Source organism: Pongo pygmaeus, chromosome 2, assembly GCF_028885625.2.
Source record: "Pongo pygmaeus isolate AG05252 chromosome 2, NHGRI_mPonPyg2-v2.0_pri, whole genome shotgun sequence".
Taxonomy (NCBI): Eukaryota; Metazoa; Chordata; class Mammalia; order Primates; family Hominidae; genus Pongo; species Pongo pygmaeus.
The window spans coordinates 196,243,048-196,259,192 of record NC_085930.1 but is presented as its reverse complement, the minus strand read 5'-3'; the positions used below and the strand labels follow the sequence as shown (position 1 = coordinate 196,259,192).

Genomic DNA, 16,145 nt, shown 5'->3' with positions numbered 1-16,145 from the left:
AGGATCCACATGCCATCCAAACAGGATTATTTGTGATGCCCAAATACACTTTTCCTCATGCAGCATTTGCTTCTTGCCTTTGCCTTAACTCAGAATACCCTTCTCTTTATCTCTAGGACAGCTAATAGACAAGAATATAAGAAATTTTTTAACATAACAAAAGAATAATCACACCAAATTTTATTATGAAGCTACAATTATTATGAGGCACAACAGCAGAGGCGCTAAGAGTGGGGTCTTTGAAGCAAGCACTCTGCTTTCAAACCCCAGTCTGCTATTAGCCAGTTGTGTAACCACTTGAGCCTCCGCATTTAGCTCTCCAGCAAAATGAGACCAATAATCTGATCAACCTCACAGGACTTCTGGGAGGATGAAAAGAGCAAGGCATGTTAGGAACTCAGCAGATGTATAATAAGCATCACTTGTATTGATGATAGTGTTTTAAAATTATGCTACTGTTTGACATGAAAATTCCGGCAAATCTAAGATACTTAACATGTATGAGTAAACTATCAAAAATAATTGAAAATGACTGAGCCCACCATTGGCTGGTTTGTGAGACTGCTGGAGGCAGAGTATGTTATTACACTCTCTCTGATAGAAAATCTTGCTATGGACAAAAAAAAAAAAAAAAAAAAAAAGTCATAAAATGTCTCTTACTCGTGTCTTCTAGCCTCACTTCTGAGGATACTTCCCTGTTGAATGTCAATAGTGATCACCTAAGTTATCTGCACAAAAACCTTGTCAGCAATGTTATTTGTAAAAGAAAACCATTTGAAATAATCTGATCCATTCAATAGTTGGGAATAGACTCAACAAATTCCAGATGCAGGAGGAAGTGTATGGGCCTGGCACGCTGCCTGCAACTCAGGCTTCAACAAAGAGCCTTTCGCTTCCCCTTCCCCTTTGGATTGTTGATGAACCCATCAATAAATAAAAGAATACATGAATGTCTTAAAATATTTGTTAGACAAAATGCCAAGAGAATATATACCCCGTAACAGCAGAACATTCGAAGTCTAACATGCAATTTTCATTACATCTCAGGATCAAAGTCCTTCTGTGGAAATCCTTATTTTGAAGTTGAAACTGCAGTCTATAGAAAAATATTATTTTTATTAATGTTTATTTAAATCACTCCAAACCTTTAAGGAGTGCATAAAATTAAAGCTGTAGTTCTAATTCACAGAGGTAACAGGCCCTGTCTCAAACTTCAGTACAATTTCAGCCAGGCACGCAATATTAACTTGACATGAAGAAGGATCAGCTAATACCTAGGATATCCCAAACATTTGCTACAAAAGCAGCAAAAATGGAGAAGAAAGAAAGAAACTTGGCTCCACTATGGATGAACAAAAACCAATCACATTTAGTTTCTTGAAAACAAAGTCCAAGAAAAACCAAAAATACAGAAGCAAAAGTTGAGGTGGGGCCGGCCAGCGGGGCAGCTGCCTATTTGGGGAGGTAGAAACTGTGATCTCACCATTTCTTTCTGCTCTAGAGAATCCAATTTGGGCCTAATTTTCTTCTTTGAGAGCCTGTGCTGGGTTTCAGACCATTTTTCCTGGCAGTCAAATGAAGGAAATAGAAAAGGAGACGTATGACCTCACCTGCTCCAGTACCTCCAGGCTGACAGAGGAGCAAAGCTTCCTGTGCTTTGCTTTCTTTAGCTGATTCATTTCAAATAATGGAAAACACATTCAGCATAAGAGAAATAAGGCTCTCTGTTACACAGGTCTACAAATATAGAGAGACTTTCTATCTTGATTCACTACAAAGGGTTTCAAGAAAAGCAAATTAATATGTTGTGACCAGTGACTCTGAAACCTTTTTGGGTCACAGATCCCTTAGAGAATAAACTGCAATCTACAAACTCCCTTCCTGGAAAAATGCACAGACACACTTATACGCACACACATACATTATACACACCTAATCCACAGACAGTTTTGCATGCAATTGCAGGGATTCATGACCCTCTGAAGTTGGTCCATAGCCCCCAGTTAAGAATTACTGACCCAATTAAATCTTTTCAAAGAGAAAAGCTGAAAATTACCCAGGTTGTTGAGGCCAATAAGAGTCCTCCACTAATCAGGTAAAACAACAGAATTTCAGAACCTGGAAATGATGTAGAGATCTATGCTTCAAGTCTTTTCAAAGGTCAATTGTAGGCTTTTGATTATTGGTAGCAGCGGAACTCTTTTTCAAACGAAATCTTCTGCACAATTCCAATATTTAAAACAGATCAAAATAAAACTATTCTCTTCCCAACACAAAGAAACAATAAATGTTCAAGGTGATAGATATTCTAATTACCCTGATTGGATCATTACACATTGAATACATGTATCAAAATATCACCATAAATATATCTAATTATTATATATCAACTAAAAATATTAGGAAACAATAATGAAGCTCTTCTAATTGATAAAGATGCCGGGGGCCTAGAGCGCCATCTGTTCAACTCCCTCTGTGTCACTTGTGACTCCGAAAAAAACACTGCCCTGGGCCCACTCCACTGGTCCACAGAGCCACACTTGGGCCACTTGTCTCCCATACCATCAATATGCCCAGCCAGTCCCAATAAGCACTGCCATTCACAGAACAACCCCAGAACATACCGATTTCTCTGCCTAGTTGGGAGGACTTCAGAGATCCCGCTGACGACACAACAGCACACCTGCCCCAAGGCCCAGCCTTGGTCCTAATGCTCTCCTTGGGCAGATAACCCTCCCATTCAGAGGTATTGAAGGGAAAATCTGTGGCTTCTACCATGGATACATTCACATGGTCCCGGAGGTGGCAGCGCAGGGCCTCTGCACTGAACTTGATGCCTGGTCCTGGCCCCTTGTAGGACACTTTGTACTTGTTCATGCTTAGGTAATTCTTCCAGATTTTTTGCAGCCTAGGGATAAGGTTTTTGGAAGAGCTGTCCTTGTTCCACACCTGGAAGGAGGCCTCTGGTTTGGCCTTGGCTAGGCCTCTGAGACTGCCGAGGGTCTGGCGGCCCCTGTGGGGGTCCTGGGTGCTGCTTGAGGATACAGACTGGGAATCAGACCCCATGGCCAATTTCCCCAGACTCTTCAACACCTGGAATTCCTTGGTTTGCAATTTAAAGGAATCATAGTAACTCCCTTTCTTCTTTTCCTTCCACACACAGATGACTGCAAACAGAAGAAAGACCAGGACGCAGCAGCTGAACTTTTTCTTCAAGTTGGTGTGAATCATAATGAAGATGTGTTCAGAGAAGCCACTTTGTTCTGAGCAGGAAAACAAGCCTAAAAAAAGTGAGACAAGGAAAAACAAATGATGTAAAGAAAAACCCAATGTGGCATGAGGCGGAGCGATGGACTGAGCAATAGATTTGAAGTGAGGTGACTTGAATTCCAGCCCTGCTCTACCTCCTAGCCACCTCTGCAGCCTGTTAAGCAACTCTCGACAAAAGTCAGCCTCAATTTGGGCTTTGAACGTGGACAGCAGTCCCTCTTCCTCTTCCACTCTTCCACTCCCTTCTTCCTCTTGAGCCATGAACACTTTATATGTCCTCCCATCATTACTTTTTCTGTGCTGAATATTAGTTTCTGGTTGCCTTGGTCTACCTCCCTGACTGCACTCTGAGTTTCTTGAAGTCAGAAACCACATCTTGCAAATAATTCAGTTCCTAGAGCCTTGAAACATTTGTTAAATGAAGCCACGCATGCTTGAAAAAAAAAAATAGAATAAAAAAGAGCAGGCTGACTGTTTTACATCACCAAACCTAAACTTTCTAAAATAGTAAGTGGCCCAACACCCTTTCAAAATGGCCAGAAAAAGATTTCTCGTTATAGATGATGCCATAGATTTCTGATGCATCTCTCTAAGGGCTGTGATGTTGGACTCCTGCATGAGAAGATCGAGGGTTATCTCCACCACATAGTTTCGTGCAGTGCCCTGCAAGAAGAGCACTACTGAGACAGGAAGCTGACTCACCTCATGATAGAGGCTAGGAATTCTGGGTAAGATAGCAGACATGTAGCCAACTAACGAAATGGAAACAAAAATTCATTAAGCACGCTAGATGTTATTTCACTTAACTTCACCATAATCACGGCCACCATGAGACACAACTCTGGGGGCACCACGCATAGCATAGTCTAATACGAAGGGCATCTCCTAACCTGTACAGGGTTCACTTCAAAGGTGTTATAATCTCCATTTTATGGATTAGCAACCTGAGGCTCTGAGAAGTCAAGGGAAGTGCCCAAGCTCATAGAGCTGAGGAAATGGTTGCACTGAGGTTCAAATCCAAGTGGACTTGATTCCATAACCCATGTCCTTTCCAGTACAACATGCACAGAACTGCAAAAAGCTCTGGTAAATAGATTTCACTGAGCAAATAGAGACTGAATAGTCCTCTTTATTTCTGAGTAAACACCTACTTTGTTTTCTCAGAATTTATTGTGTAACTGAATGGAAACTGGAAGCACTTTGAACTCAAATAATGTCTGTATCTTCTGGAAAACATTACATTCTTTCCCCAATCACTGGGTTTATTTACAATAATAAATCAAAGCAATCACCTCCAGGGTTTTGCTAACCCACTAGGGGTCTGAGGTCCCTTCCCATGGAGCCCGCTCCTAAGGATATCAGGAAAAGGTAGTAGGAGTACTGGACTGGGTGTTCACAAAACCTGGGTTCTTATCCCCATTCTTGGTGACCTTGGGCAGGTCACTTAATATTTCTGCCCCTGAGTTTTTCAGAATAATTATCTCTTCCCTATGTGATTTGCAGAGTGTTGGGAGGGCAAACCAAGAGGATGGTATTCATTGGATTTGAACTAGGTAAGCAAAAAGGCACAGGAGGCGTTCTGAACAGACAGGAGAGCAGCAGCTCAGCCTGGGGGCCATGTGGAGGTGATACGGGTAGTGAAGACAGTGGTGTGAAGCCACAGCCATGACTCAGCAGCCCTGAGCTCCAGGCTATTCCCTGGGAATCCTCCATGAACTGACATCCAGCTCATTCCTGGAATCCATCGGCAGTACCAACCAAAGCAGTGCTTCCACCATCCCAGACCTCAGGAACCAGTGACTCTGGGAACGATGGGCTCCTATCTTAGGTTGCTGAAGTTGTGGAAATGATTAAATGTACACAGTGGAAGAAGAATTCAGATATAAGATCATGAAGTGGAGGGTGGAAGCTTGTTGTATTACCAGAAACTAAGGAATTCAATTTCCACAGACACCCAACACAGGTAATCACATGACCATATGACAACTGAAGAAGAACTAGAGGAAAGAAGGAAAGTGGCATTTAAGGAGGGCCTACTACATGGTAGTCACTTTCCTTGCAATATCTCATTGAACCTTTACTACAACACTATGATAGAGATATTGACAACCCTATTTTAGGAAATGAAAAAAACTGAGGCTTAGCAAAGTTATAGGGTTTCTCCAATGTCAACAGCAAGTCAGTTCGAGAACCAGAATTCCAGCCCAGGTCTGTCTGACTCTAAAAGTTCATAATCTTTCCACCCAAGGACATGCATCTGTGATAACGGACAGTGAGAAGTCAGTGTGATCAAGTCGGACTCAATGTCACTAGAGAGGCAACTTCGTCTGTCAGACAGTCGCAGACAAGCCACCTTCACCATCAGTGCTGCACCTGCCATCCCTCCTGTGCACTGTGTTACCACTCAGGGGTACTTTCCATATTGGTAAGGTTTTCCAGACCTATTATACTCCTGTGAGATAAGCACAGCAGATTTTATGAGCTCCATTTATAGCTGAGTATAGTGAGGTTTGGAAATACAAATAATTTTCAAAGTTGCATGAGTCATTTGGAAATAGTGGACTTGGAACTTGACTTTGACATGTCTGAATGAAACAAGATGGCAGGAAGGGCCTGATTCACTGTCACAGGAGTGGAGGCTCAGGGAGCAGCTGCCCAGTACCTACTCTCCGAGGTGTGGTTTCCCAGGAAAGAAGACTTCCTCCAAACAGCTCAGTCCAGCAACAGTCTTGCAACCATCAGACAGCCTCAGCCTTCACGGCCTGTGCCCTGTCATGGCCTCAGGGCACTCATCTGAAATCTCGCATAAGGGCTCATGTGGTCCCTTGACACCACCGTTGGTTGAGGCTCCAAGTCCACCAGGTGGCTGGAGTTTCTGGTCACAGGCACTTATAACTGCAAGACCCCTTCTCATCTCTCAAATTGAAGAAGGCAGAGGCTGAAGAAGCTTTCTCTAAATGGCATAACCAAGGGAAAAGAGTAGCAAACTTTTCTCTACAAATGTTTTGGAAAAACACACTAAGCTTTGAATTTTCCAATTACACCAGACTGTGTTAAGCCTCCAGGTGTCTGCACTGCTGCACTCTTTTCTCCTTGTCCATGTGCTTGCCAGCTCTGACAATATCAGCTTTCTGCTTCTGAAGGTCAGTGGAGGCCACCTCCCCTTCCGCATTATCCCTGCTCCCCTTTGCTGCCAGCCAGAGCTTTGTAATGCTTGCTTTTCATGCCTGACTTTGCTGCTAAAGGAAAACTCCTCCTGGCATGCTTTCTGAAACCCTAGTACCCAGCACAGTGCCTGGACCAGAGCGCATACTCAATGAAAGATTATTGAACTGAGCAATTGTATCAGAGAATCTTTACAATCATCATGAGGCTTCTAGAGGAAGAACACAGCAACTTGCATTATCACCTTCAAAGAACTGGCCAACACTGAACCGGCAGAAATTAATGCTCAAAGCAAGGAAATCCTGTCCCGATCCACCCATCACGACATACTCAGTATCAGTTGCATTCGTGGCAGGTAGTAGGTACTCAGAACGGTTGACTGAAATACAGAATAACTTAAATCTTATATAGTTAATAGAAATGTACAAGCCATTTCTCTACACCCCCCAACCAAGCCCACACTGAATCAGCAGTTAAAGAGGACTAAAAAATACATACAAAAAGAAAACAGCAAAGCTGGAGCCAGATACTGAGATCCTGAGATTCCCTGCCAGCACATCTGCCACACCAGCTTTTACTCAGGAATGTACCCCTTTGCTAGCCCATGCCTCTGTGTGTTCCTTACCTGCTTCTGGCTAATCCCCCCACGGGCGGCAGGCCCTTCAGGTCCTCAGGAATCAGCACTATTCTCCATGGGAAGAAAGATTTATTGGGTCTGGAGGCCAAGGCCCATTTTTCTCAGGATGATCAAAACTCATCTGCAAAGGCAAAAAATAAGAGACAGAAAGAGAGGAGGTGAGAGCTGTTTTCCAGCAGAGGCAGTGTTAAACATTAACAAGATGGAAAGGTGCTTATGCAGACCTAGGCTAGGTCTCAATCCAGGAAGCCTCCAGGGCTCAGGAAAAAGAGAGAGAGAAGAGCCTATTAAAGGTGCAATGCTCTGGATCTGTGAACAGCACAGATAGCCTAGAAATAGACTTGACACTGGCCAGGTGTGGTGGCTCACACCTGTAATCCCAGCACTTTGGGAGGCCGAGGCGGGCGGATCAGGATCATGAGGACAGGAGATCAAGACCATCTTGGCTAACACGGTGAAACTCCGTCTCTATTAAAATACAAAAAAAATTAGCTGGGCATGATGGTGCACACCGGTAGTCCCAGCTACAAGGGAGGCTGAGGCAGGAGAATTGCTTGAACCCGGGAGGCGGAGGTTGCAGTGAGCGGCGATCACGCCACTGCACTCCAGCCTGGGCAACAGAGAGAGACTCTGTCTCAAAAGAAAAAAAAAAAAAAAAAAGAAATAGACTTGACACCAGATAAGAATGGGCTAGAAAGCTAAAGCGGCCACCATGGACCAACCTGGGAAGAACAGATTGTTTAATTGCTGGCTTGGAGATAAATAGGGAGTAATTAGGTCCATCCTGAAATAAACTTCAGACAGATTTTCAAAAAATTATTTATTTTCAAAGAATATTTAATAATATGTGAAAGTTCAATCAGTATAATTGTAACTGAAAAAATAGGTTATAAAACGGCAAATACTATCCAAATTCAGAAAAAAAAATACATTTAGAAAAACATGAAAAAGTACTAGAAAAAAGTACACCCAGAATGGTAATAATAATAGATGTTTTCATTTTTTATCATTTTACATATATTCCAAAATTTCTAAAATGTACATCCATTATTCTTTGACTTTGAAAAAATGTACAAAAGTATAAAAATGTAATTTTAAAAAGCTAAAAATAAGCCAGGCATGCATGCCTGTGTCCCAGTTACTCAGGAGGTTGAGGAAGGAGGATCATTTGAGCCCAGGAGTTAGAGGCTGCAGTGTGCTATGAGCGCCACTGCACTCCAGCCTAAGTGACAGAGTGAGACCTGTCTCTAAACAAACCAACAAAAAACAGCTAAAAATATAAATATATACTTGTCAGCTCTTTCTTCTTTTGATGCGATGTAGGAAAATAGCAAAGGAAAAGTTTAATACATTCAGCTGCAAGAAAATTTCAACATCTATACAATGAAAAATACTGTAACTACAATAAAAAGGAAAAGTCAAAATATAAAAAGGGTTAATATAATAAAAGTCTCCCAAAATAAAGAGGTAATCAACATGAACAGACTAATCACAAAATAAAAAGCACAATTAACAAGCATATAAAGTTATGATTAATCTTGAGAGAAACCCAAGAGGGGCAACTAGAATACTAAGAAACTAGTTTATAGAATTTACATTAGTCCGCAGTTTTCTACATGATAATACTCATTGCTGGACAGATTATAATTAAATTGATATACATTCAAAGGATCATATAAATTAATTTAATCTTTCTAGAATGTATTCAGGCCATAGAATTAAGAGCTCCTGACCATGGACCATGCTACTGTACTTCTAGGAAATAAGAGTGAATAAATAAATAATTCAAAAGAAAAAAGATTACATACTCCAGTTTCCCCACATGTAAAATGATTCTCTACATTACATAGTTCTGATGACAAATGAAACAGGATTAATGAGATAAAGAATATGAGTTCTATAAAGCAATATGCATGCAAAGAAGCAAAGGGTTTTTTTAAAAAATAATTTTAACTTTTATGTTAGATTCAGGGGGTATGTATGCAGGCTTGTTACCTGGTATATTGCACAATGCTGAGGCTTGGGGTATGATTGATCCTGCCATGCAGGTACTGAATAATTCATTTTTTAGCTCTTTCCCCAGCCTCCCCCGTCTTGTAGTCCCCAGTGTTTATTATTGCCACCTTTATGTCTATCAGCATTCATTGTTTAGTTCCCACTTATAAGTGACAACATATGGTATTTGGTTTTCTGTTCCTGCATTATTAATTTGCTTAGGATAATGGCTTCCAGCTGCATCCATCTTGCTGCAAAGGGCATGGCTTTGTCCTTTTTCATGGCTGTGTACTATTCCACGGTGTATATGTACCACGTTTTCTTTATCCAGTCTACCACTGATGGGCACCTAGGCTGATTCCATTCTTTGCTATGGTGAATAGTGCTGCAATAAACACACAAGTGCATGTCTCTTTTTGGTAGAAACATTTATTTCCTTTTGGATATATACCCAGTAATGTGATTGCTGAGTTGAATGGTAGTTCTGTTTTTAAGTTTTCTGAGAAATCTCCAAACTGCTTTTCATGGTGGCTGAACTAATTAACATTCTCAACAACAGTGCGTAGGTGTTCCCTTTTGCCTGCAGCCTCCCTAGCATCTGGTGTTTTTTGACTTAATAATAGCCATTCTGACTGATGTGAGGGGGTATCTCACTGTGCTTTTGCTTTCTTTTCTCTAATAATTAGTGATACTGAGCATTTTTCATGTTTGTTGGCAGCTTATATGTATCTTTTGAGAATTGTCTGTTCATATCTTTTGCTCACTTTTTAATGTTATTTGTTTTTTGCTTGTTCAGTTGTTTAAGTTTCTTATAGACTCTGGATATTAGACCTTTGTTGGATGCATAGCTTGCAAATATTTTCTTCCGTTCTGTAGGTTGTCTGTATATTCTGTTGATAGTTTCTTCTGCTGAACAAAAGCTCTTTAGTTTAAATTAGATCTGACTTGTCAATTTTTGTTTCTGTTGCAGTTGCTTTTAAGTACTTTGTCATAAATCCTTTCCCAAGGTTGATGTCCAGAATGGTGTTTCCTAGGTTTTCTTCCAGGATTCTTATAGTTTGAGGTCTCACATTTAAATCTTTAATTGATCTTGAGTTAATTTTTGTATATAGTATAAGGAGGGGATCTAGTTTCATTCTTCTGCATATGGCTAGCCAGTTATTCCAGCATCATTTATTGAATAGGGAGTTCTTTCCCCCGTTGCTTATTTTTGTTGACTGTGTTAAAGATCAGATGATTATAGGTATGTGGCTTTATTTCTGGATTCACTATTCTGCTCCATTAATCTATATGTCTGTTTTTGTACCAGTACCATGCTGTTTTGGTTACTGTAGCCTTACAGTGCGGTTCTAAGTCAGGTACTGGAATACCTCTGAATTTGTTCTTTTTGCTTAGGATTGCTTTAGTTATTTGTACTCTTTTTTGATTACACATGAATTTTAGGATAGTTTTTTTCTAGTTCTGTGAAAAATGACATTGGTAGTTTGATAGGAACAGTGTTGAATCTACAGATTGCTTTGGGCAGTGTGGCTGTTTTAATGATATTGATTCTTTCAATCCATGAACACGAAATGTTTTTCCATTAGTTTGTGTCATCCATGACTTCTTTCAGCAAGGTTTTGTAGTTCTCCTTAGAGAGATATTTCACTTATTTGATTAGATGTATTCCTAGGTATTTAAAATTTTGTTGCAACTATTATAAATGAGATTGTGTTGTTGATTTGACTCTCAGCTTGAAAATTACTGGTTATGGAAATGCCATGAATTTTTATACACTGGTTTTGTATCCTGAAACTTTGCTGAAGTTGTTTATTAGTTCCAGAAGCCTTTTGGCAGTGTCTTTATAGTTTTCTAGGTATAGAATCATTTTGTCAGCAAAGACAGATAGTTTGACTTCTTTTCCTATTTGGATGCCTTTTGTTTCTCTTGTTTGATTGCTCTGGATAGCACTTCCAATACTATATTGAATAGAAGTGGTGAGAGTGGGCATCCTTGTCTCGTTTCAATTCTCAAGGACAATGCTTCCAGTTTTTACCCATTCAGTATGATATTGGCTGTGGGTTTGTTATAGATGATTCTTATTATTTTGAGGTATGTGTCTTTGATGCCTAGCTTCTTGAAGGCTTTTATAATGAAAGGATTTTGAATTTTATCAAAATCTTTTTCTGCATCGATTGAGATGATCATATGGCTTTTGTTTTTAACTCCGTTTATGAGGTGAATCACATTTATTAATGTGTCTATGTAGAACCAACCTTCCATCCCAGGAATGAAGCCTACTTGATCACAGTGAAATAACTTTTTGATGTGCTGCTGGATTCGGTTTGCTAGTATTTTGTTGAGGATTTTTGCAACTATTTTCATCAGGGATATTGGCCTGTGGTTTTCTTTTTTTACTGTGCCTTTGCCAGGTTTTGGTATCAGGGTAATGCTGGCTTCATAGAATGAGTTAGAGAGGGATCTGTCTGCCTCACTTTTTTGGAATAATTTCAGTAGGATTGGTACCAGCTCTTTTTTGTATGTCTGATAGAATTTGGCTGTGAATTTATCTGGTCCAGGGCTTTTTTTGGTGGTAAGTTTTTTATTACTGACTCAATTTCAGAGCTTGATATTGGTCCGTTCAGGTTTCAATTTCTTCCTGATTCAGTCTTGAAAGATTGTGAGTTTCCAGGAATGTGTCAATTTATTCTAGATTTTCTACTTTGTGTGAACAGAGGTATTAATAATACTCTCCAAAGATCTTTCATATTTCTGTGGGATTAGTTGTAATGTCATATTTGTCATTTCTGATTGTGATTATTTGTATCTTCTCTCTTTTCTTCTTTGTTAATCTAGCTAGTGGTTTACCAAACTTGTTTATCCTTTCAAAGAACCAACTTTTGGTTTTGTTGATTCTTTGTATGGATTTTTGAGTCTCAATTTTGTTCAGTTTTGCTCTGATTTTAGTTATTTTTTTCTTTTTCTGCCAGCTTTGGGGTAAATTTTTTTTCTAGTTCCTCTGGGTGCAATATTAGGTTGTTAATTTGAGATCTTTCTAACTTTTTGAAGTAGATGTTAAGCACTACAAACTTTCCTAATAACACTGCCAAAAATAAAAATTTTTAATGTCAAACTTATTTATCAAGGTGAAAATCTGCTAACAACTAAGCATCCAGCAATAAGGAAGTAAGAAAACCATGGTATAGCCACCTAAAATAATTTATATAATTGTGTATGAATTTATATAGTAATAGGAAAGAAAATACTTAAAATCTTATAATGAAAAAAGCAAAACAGAAAATGTTATCTGCGTACTCAGATGGCGACTTAAAAGATATGTATATCCAACTGTCTAGAAAAAATGTAAATGGTTGAGACTTGAATACCATTGACGGATAAACTGATGAAAGATTAATTCTTATCAGTTTGACTTCCTTTATTATTTTATTCTTTGTTTTTGAGATGGTGTCTCTCTCTGTCGCCCAGGCAGAAGTGGTGCAGTCTTGGCTCACTGCAAGCTCCACCCTGCAGGTTCATGCGATTCTCCTGCCTCAGCCTCCCCAGTAGCTGGGTAATATAGGCATCTGCCACCATGCCCGGCTAATACTTGTTTTTAGTAGAGATGGGGTTTCACCATGTTGGCCAGGCTGGTCTTGAACTCCTGATCTCAGGTGATCTACCCACGTCGGCCTCCCAAAGTGCTAGGATTACAGGCGTGAGCCCCCACGCCTGGCCAACTTCCTTTATTATTTTTATTATGTTACTTGAATAATTAAAGCAAAACCCTTAGGGACAATACTAAAAATACACTTCAACCTTGTGTATCAACTTGGTGCACAATATTAACCTGGCTGCAAGGCCTGTCCTAGGAGATCTAGCATTAACAGAACTAAGAGGAAGCCATATGGACATACTTAACTTCACCCCATGAACCAAAAGAAAATCCTCTGTTGAAGGCTAGGAATTCAGGTTGGGAGAACCCCAGCTTTTCATGACCAGGAGGAAGGCAGGCAGGCAAACCCTAGGTATGACTACCAGGGAAAAAGTGAGAAGTGCCACTCTGCCCTGTGTCAAAACATTTGGGGCTCTCCTCATCAGCTCAAAGAAGAACAGTTTTCTGGGCAGCATCCTTGGAAGAGTCAGCAAATTTCTCTGATAGTTATCCCTCTGACATTTTCACAGCATGAATTTCCCTTGTGGCATGAGTGTTTGTAATTATGCAGGCATTCATTTAGTATTTGATTAGTCTGTCTCCTTCCACTAAAAATATAAGCTTCATAAATAGGAATCTTGTCAACCTTCTTCTCTATTATTTCCAGGGAGTATCTCTAAACACTAGATGAATGTCTAGCACTTAATAAGCTCTCAGTATGCATTTGTTGAATGAATAAATGGGTGACGGGTTCACAGCTCTTACTCCTGGCATCACTCATGGAAGAGGCTCTTTCTTAGCCCCCTGTAGAAAACACTGTGGGCAGTCACCAGACTTTTGGATGATACCTCTTGCCTGTGAATGCTGGTTTGCTGCCATCCTCCAGCTGGCAGCCAGGACATGAAACTTTTTGTTTGATACAGCCCACAGACAACAGAAATGTGCATCAATCCCAGCTCTTCCTCCCTCACATCAACTGCATCTGCTCAAAAAACCTTGCCCTCTAAGAAGATAAAAATCACTCTCCATTTTTGATTTTCAAAAATCAACCAATTGAAACAAAAGTGGTGCAACTATCTAGATTTATCATAGGTGATGAGGGCTTTCCAAAAATAGTCCCTGCTGCTGAAGAGATAGCAGCACTACTCATCTTCAACCAGCTGTAGAAGTGATAACAGAACCCTCAACTCTCTGGGTGAGAAACTTTAGCAATCCTGGCAATAATAGCTACCATTTATTTAGCACTAGCTATGTGCCAAGCACTGACTATAGCTTAGGGATGAACAATACAAGCTTTGGAATCAGATTTATCAAGACAAGAGCCCAAACTGCCTTTCAGCAGGTACCTGACTTTGAGCAAGTTACTCAACCCCTTAAGACTCAAGATTTAAGACATCTTTATTTATAAAGTAGAAATAGTAATAATAACAAGTCCTACCTCATAGTGTGATTTACAGAATCAAGTAAAATAATCCACTCGGCCAGGTACTGTGGCTCATGCCTGTAATCCCAGCACCTTGGGAGGCTGAGGCAGGTGGATGACTTGAAGTCAGGAGTTCGTGACCAGACTGACCAACATGGTGAAACCCCATCTCTACTAAAAATACAAAATTAGCCGGCCGTGATGGCATGTGTCTGTAATCTTAGTTACTCGGGAGGCTGATGTAGGAGAATCACTTGAACCCAGGAGGTGGAGGTTGCAGTGAGCCAAGATCACACCACTGCACTGCAGCCTGGGTAACAGAGCGAGACTCCATCTCAAAAAAAAAAAAGATAATCCACTCAAAGGGATTACAACAGTCACCATCCCTTCCTCTGTGGATACCATTACTACCCCCATTTTTACAAACAGGGAAACTGAGACAGGGAAGATAAATAATTTGCCCAGATTAAGTAGAATGGCACTCTAAATGTCGAAGATTCTTTCATGCCTTTGCAGCTCTGCACAAGAAGTTCTTCAGCATAGTGTGGTTTCCTATGCTGTTCCCATGGGGCCATGCCCACTCAGCTTCCAACACCAGCTCAAGTGCTCCTTGACTCTCAAGCTTCCTTGGCCTCACAGAGATGATCAGCACAACTCCATAGTGACTATTCTTCCCCTCATCAAACTATGTGACATTTATCTGTTTGCAGATCTGTCCCAACCAGATTGAGAGCTCCTGGGCCACAACTAGGAAATGTTCAGTCATGTCTGAATGCAAGAATGAAGCTAGCTCCTGACACCATCCCTCCCCACTGCCCACTGCCTTCAATTGCTACAGCCACTCCCTCCCACCTACCCACTCATCACCTTCAGTTGCCAGAATCACCTTGATGGCACCATCATTGCAAATGTTCATTTTGCCTGTTGGATACACTGAATGACAGGGAATTTACTACCGCCCCAGACCACACACAACTGTGCGAGTAGCTCTGCCTCTTAGAAATATATTAAAGTTAATGAAAATCACCTTCCCTGTAAAAATAAATCCAGTGTTGCAGCCGGGCACGGTGGCTCACACCTGTAATCCCAGCACTTTGGGAGGCCAAGGCAGGCAGATCACTTGAGGTTAGGAGTTTGAGACCAGCCTAGCCAACGTGGTGAAACCTCATCTTTCCTAAAAATACAAAAATTACCTGGGTGGGGTGGCGGGCACCTGTAATCCCAGCTACTCGGGAGGCTGAGGCAGGAGAATCGCTTGAATCCAGGAGGCGGAGGTTGCAGTGGGCTGAGATTGCACCACTGCACTCCAGCCTGGGCAACAGAGCAAGACTCTGTCTAAAAAAGAAAATAAAAAATGAATAACTATAAACCCAGTGTTTTAAGCTCTACTCACTGGAGCCACATAGACTCAGATGGAGAACCTCTAACACTTGTTGCCTCTAGCAAGTGTTAGAGTGAACCTCTAACACATGCTATTTGTCAGGCTCAAAGTGAAGAGCGTCACATGCATCAATGCATGTCATCCTCACAGAGACCCTGTGCAGACAACGCCATCTACGACCCCACTTACCTGGCTGCAGCCATCTTCTCCCCCACCCAAAATACCGTGCTTCATTGCCTGAATATTTTAGCTCCAACACTGTTTCTATCATAACTCTTTGTGATATTAATATCCACTTATAGGATATTCTAGTCCTCTGGCCTCACAGTCCTTTGATCTCCTCTACCCCAGTGATTGTGACCACGGCCACTCACTCCCAGAGTCGTATCTCTGATCTTGTTATTTCCCAACAATACCTTCCATAATCTTGAGTTCAGGCATCTCATCTCCAATTACCACTCCTGTCTATGCAGCTTATTCCAACTAGTACCCCAACTCCAACAAGCTTCTGTGGTTAATCCTTCCACCTGTCACTGTTCCTCACTTTCCTCATATTCTTACTTCCCTTCCTACACAGCTTAAATTCCATGGTCAAAATCATTAAAATGAGTCCTTTGCCCTCTTTGATCACACATGTTTGGCT

The 16,145-nt window shown here is 40.8% G+C and overlaps 1 protein-coding gene across 9 annotated transcripts in view; it reads right to left on the bottom strand.

The window, feature by feature from the left end:
- ST6GAL1 (ST6 beta-galactoside alpha-2,6-sialyltransferase 1) overlaps window positions 1-16,145 on the bottom strand; it is a 152,921-nt gene that overhangs the window by 32,547 nt on the left and 104,229 nt on the right. For 7 of the 9 annotated variants that reach the window (XM_054480236.2, XM_063662502.1, XM_063662501.1 and 4 more), the window contains 2 exons: window positions 7,061-7,193; window positions 2,625-3,281 (listed from right to left, as the gene is read on the bottom strand). In XM_054480236.2, coding sequence (XP_054336211.1) covers window positions 2,625-3,231 — 607 coding nt within the window. In that variant the 5' untranslated portion in view covers window positions 3,232-3,281; window positions 7,061-7,193. Of the gene's footprint in view, window positions 1-2,624; window positions 3,282-7,060; window positions 7,194-15,314; window positions 15,457-16,145 lie in introns of all 9 variants that reach the window. The other 2 variants (XM_063662503.1, XM_054480231.2) reach the window with 1 other exon arrangement.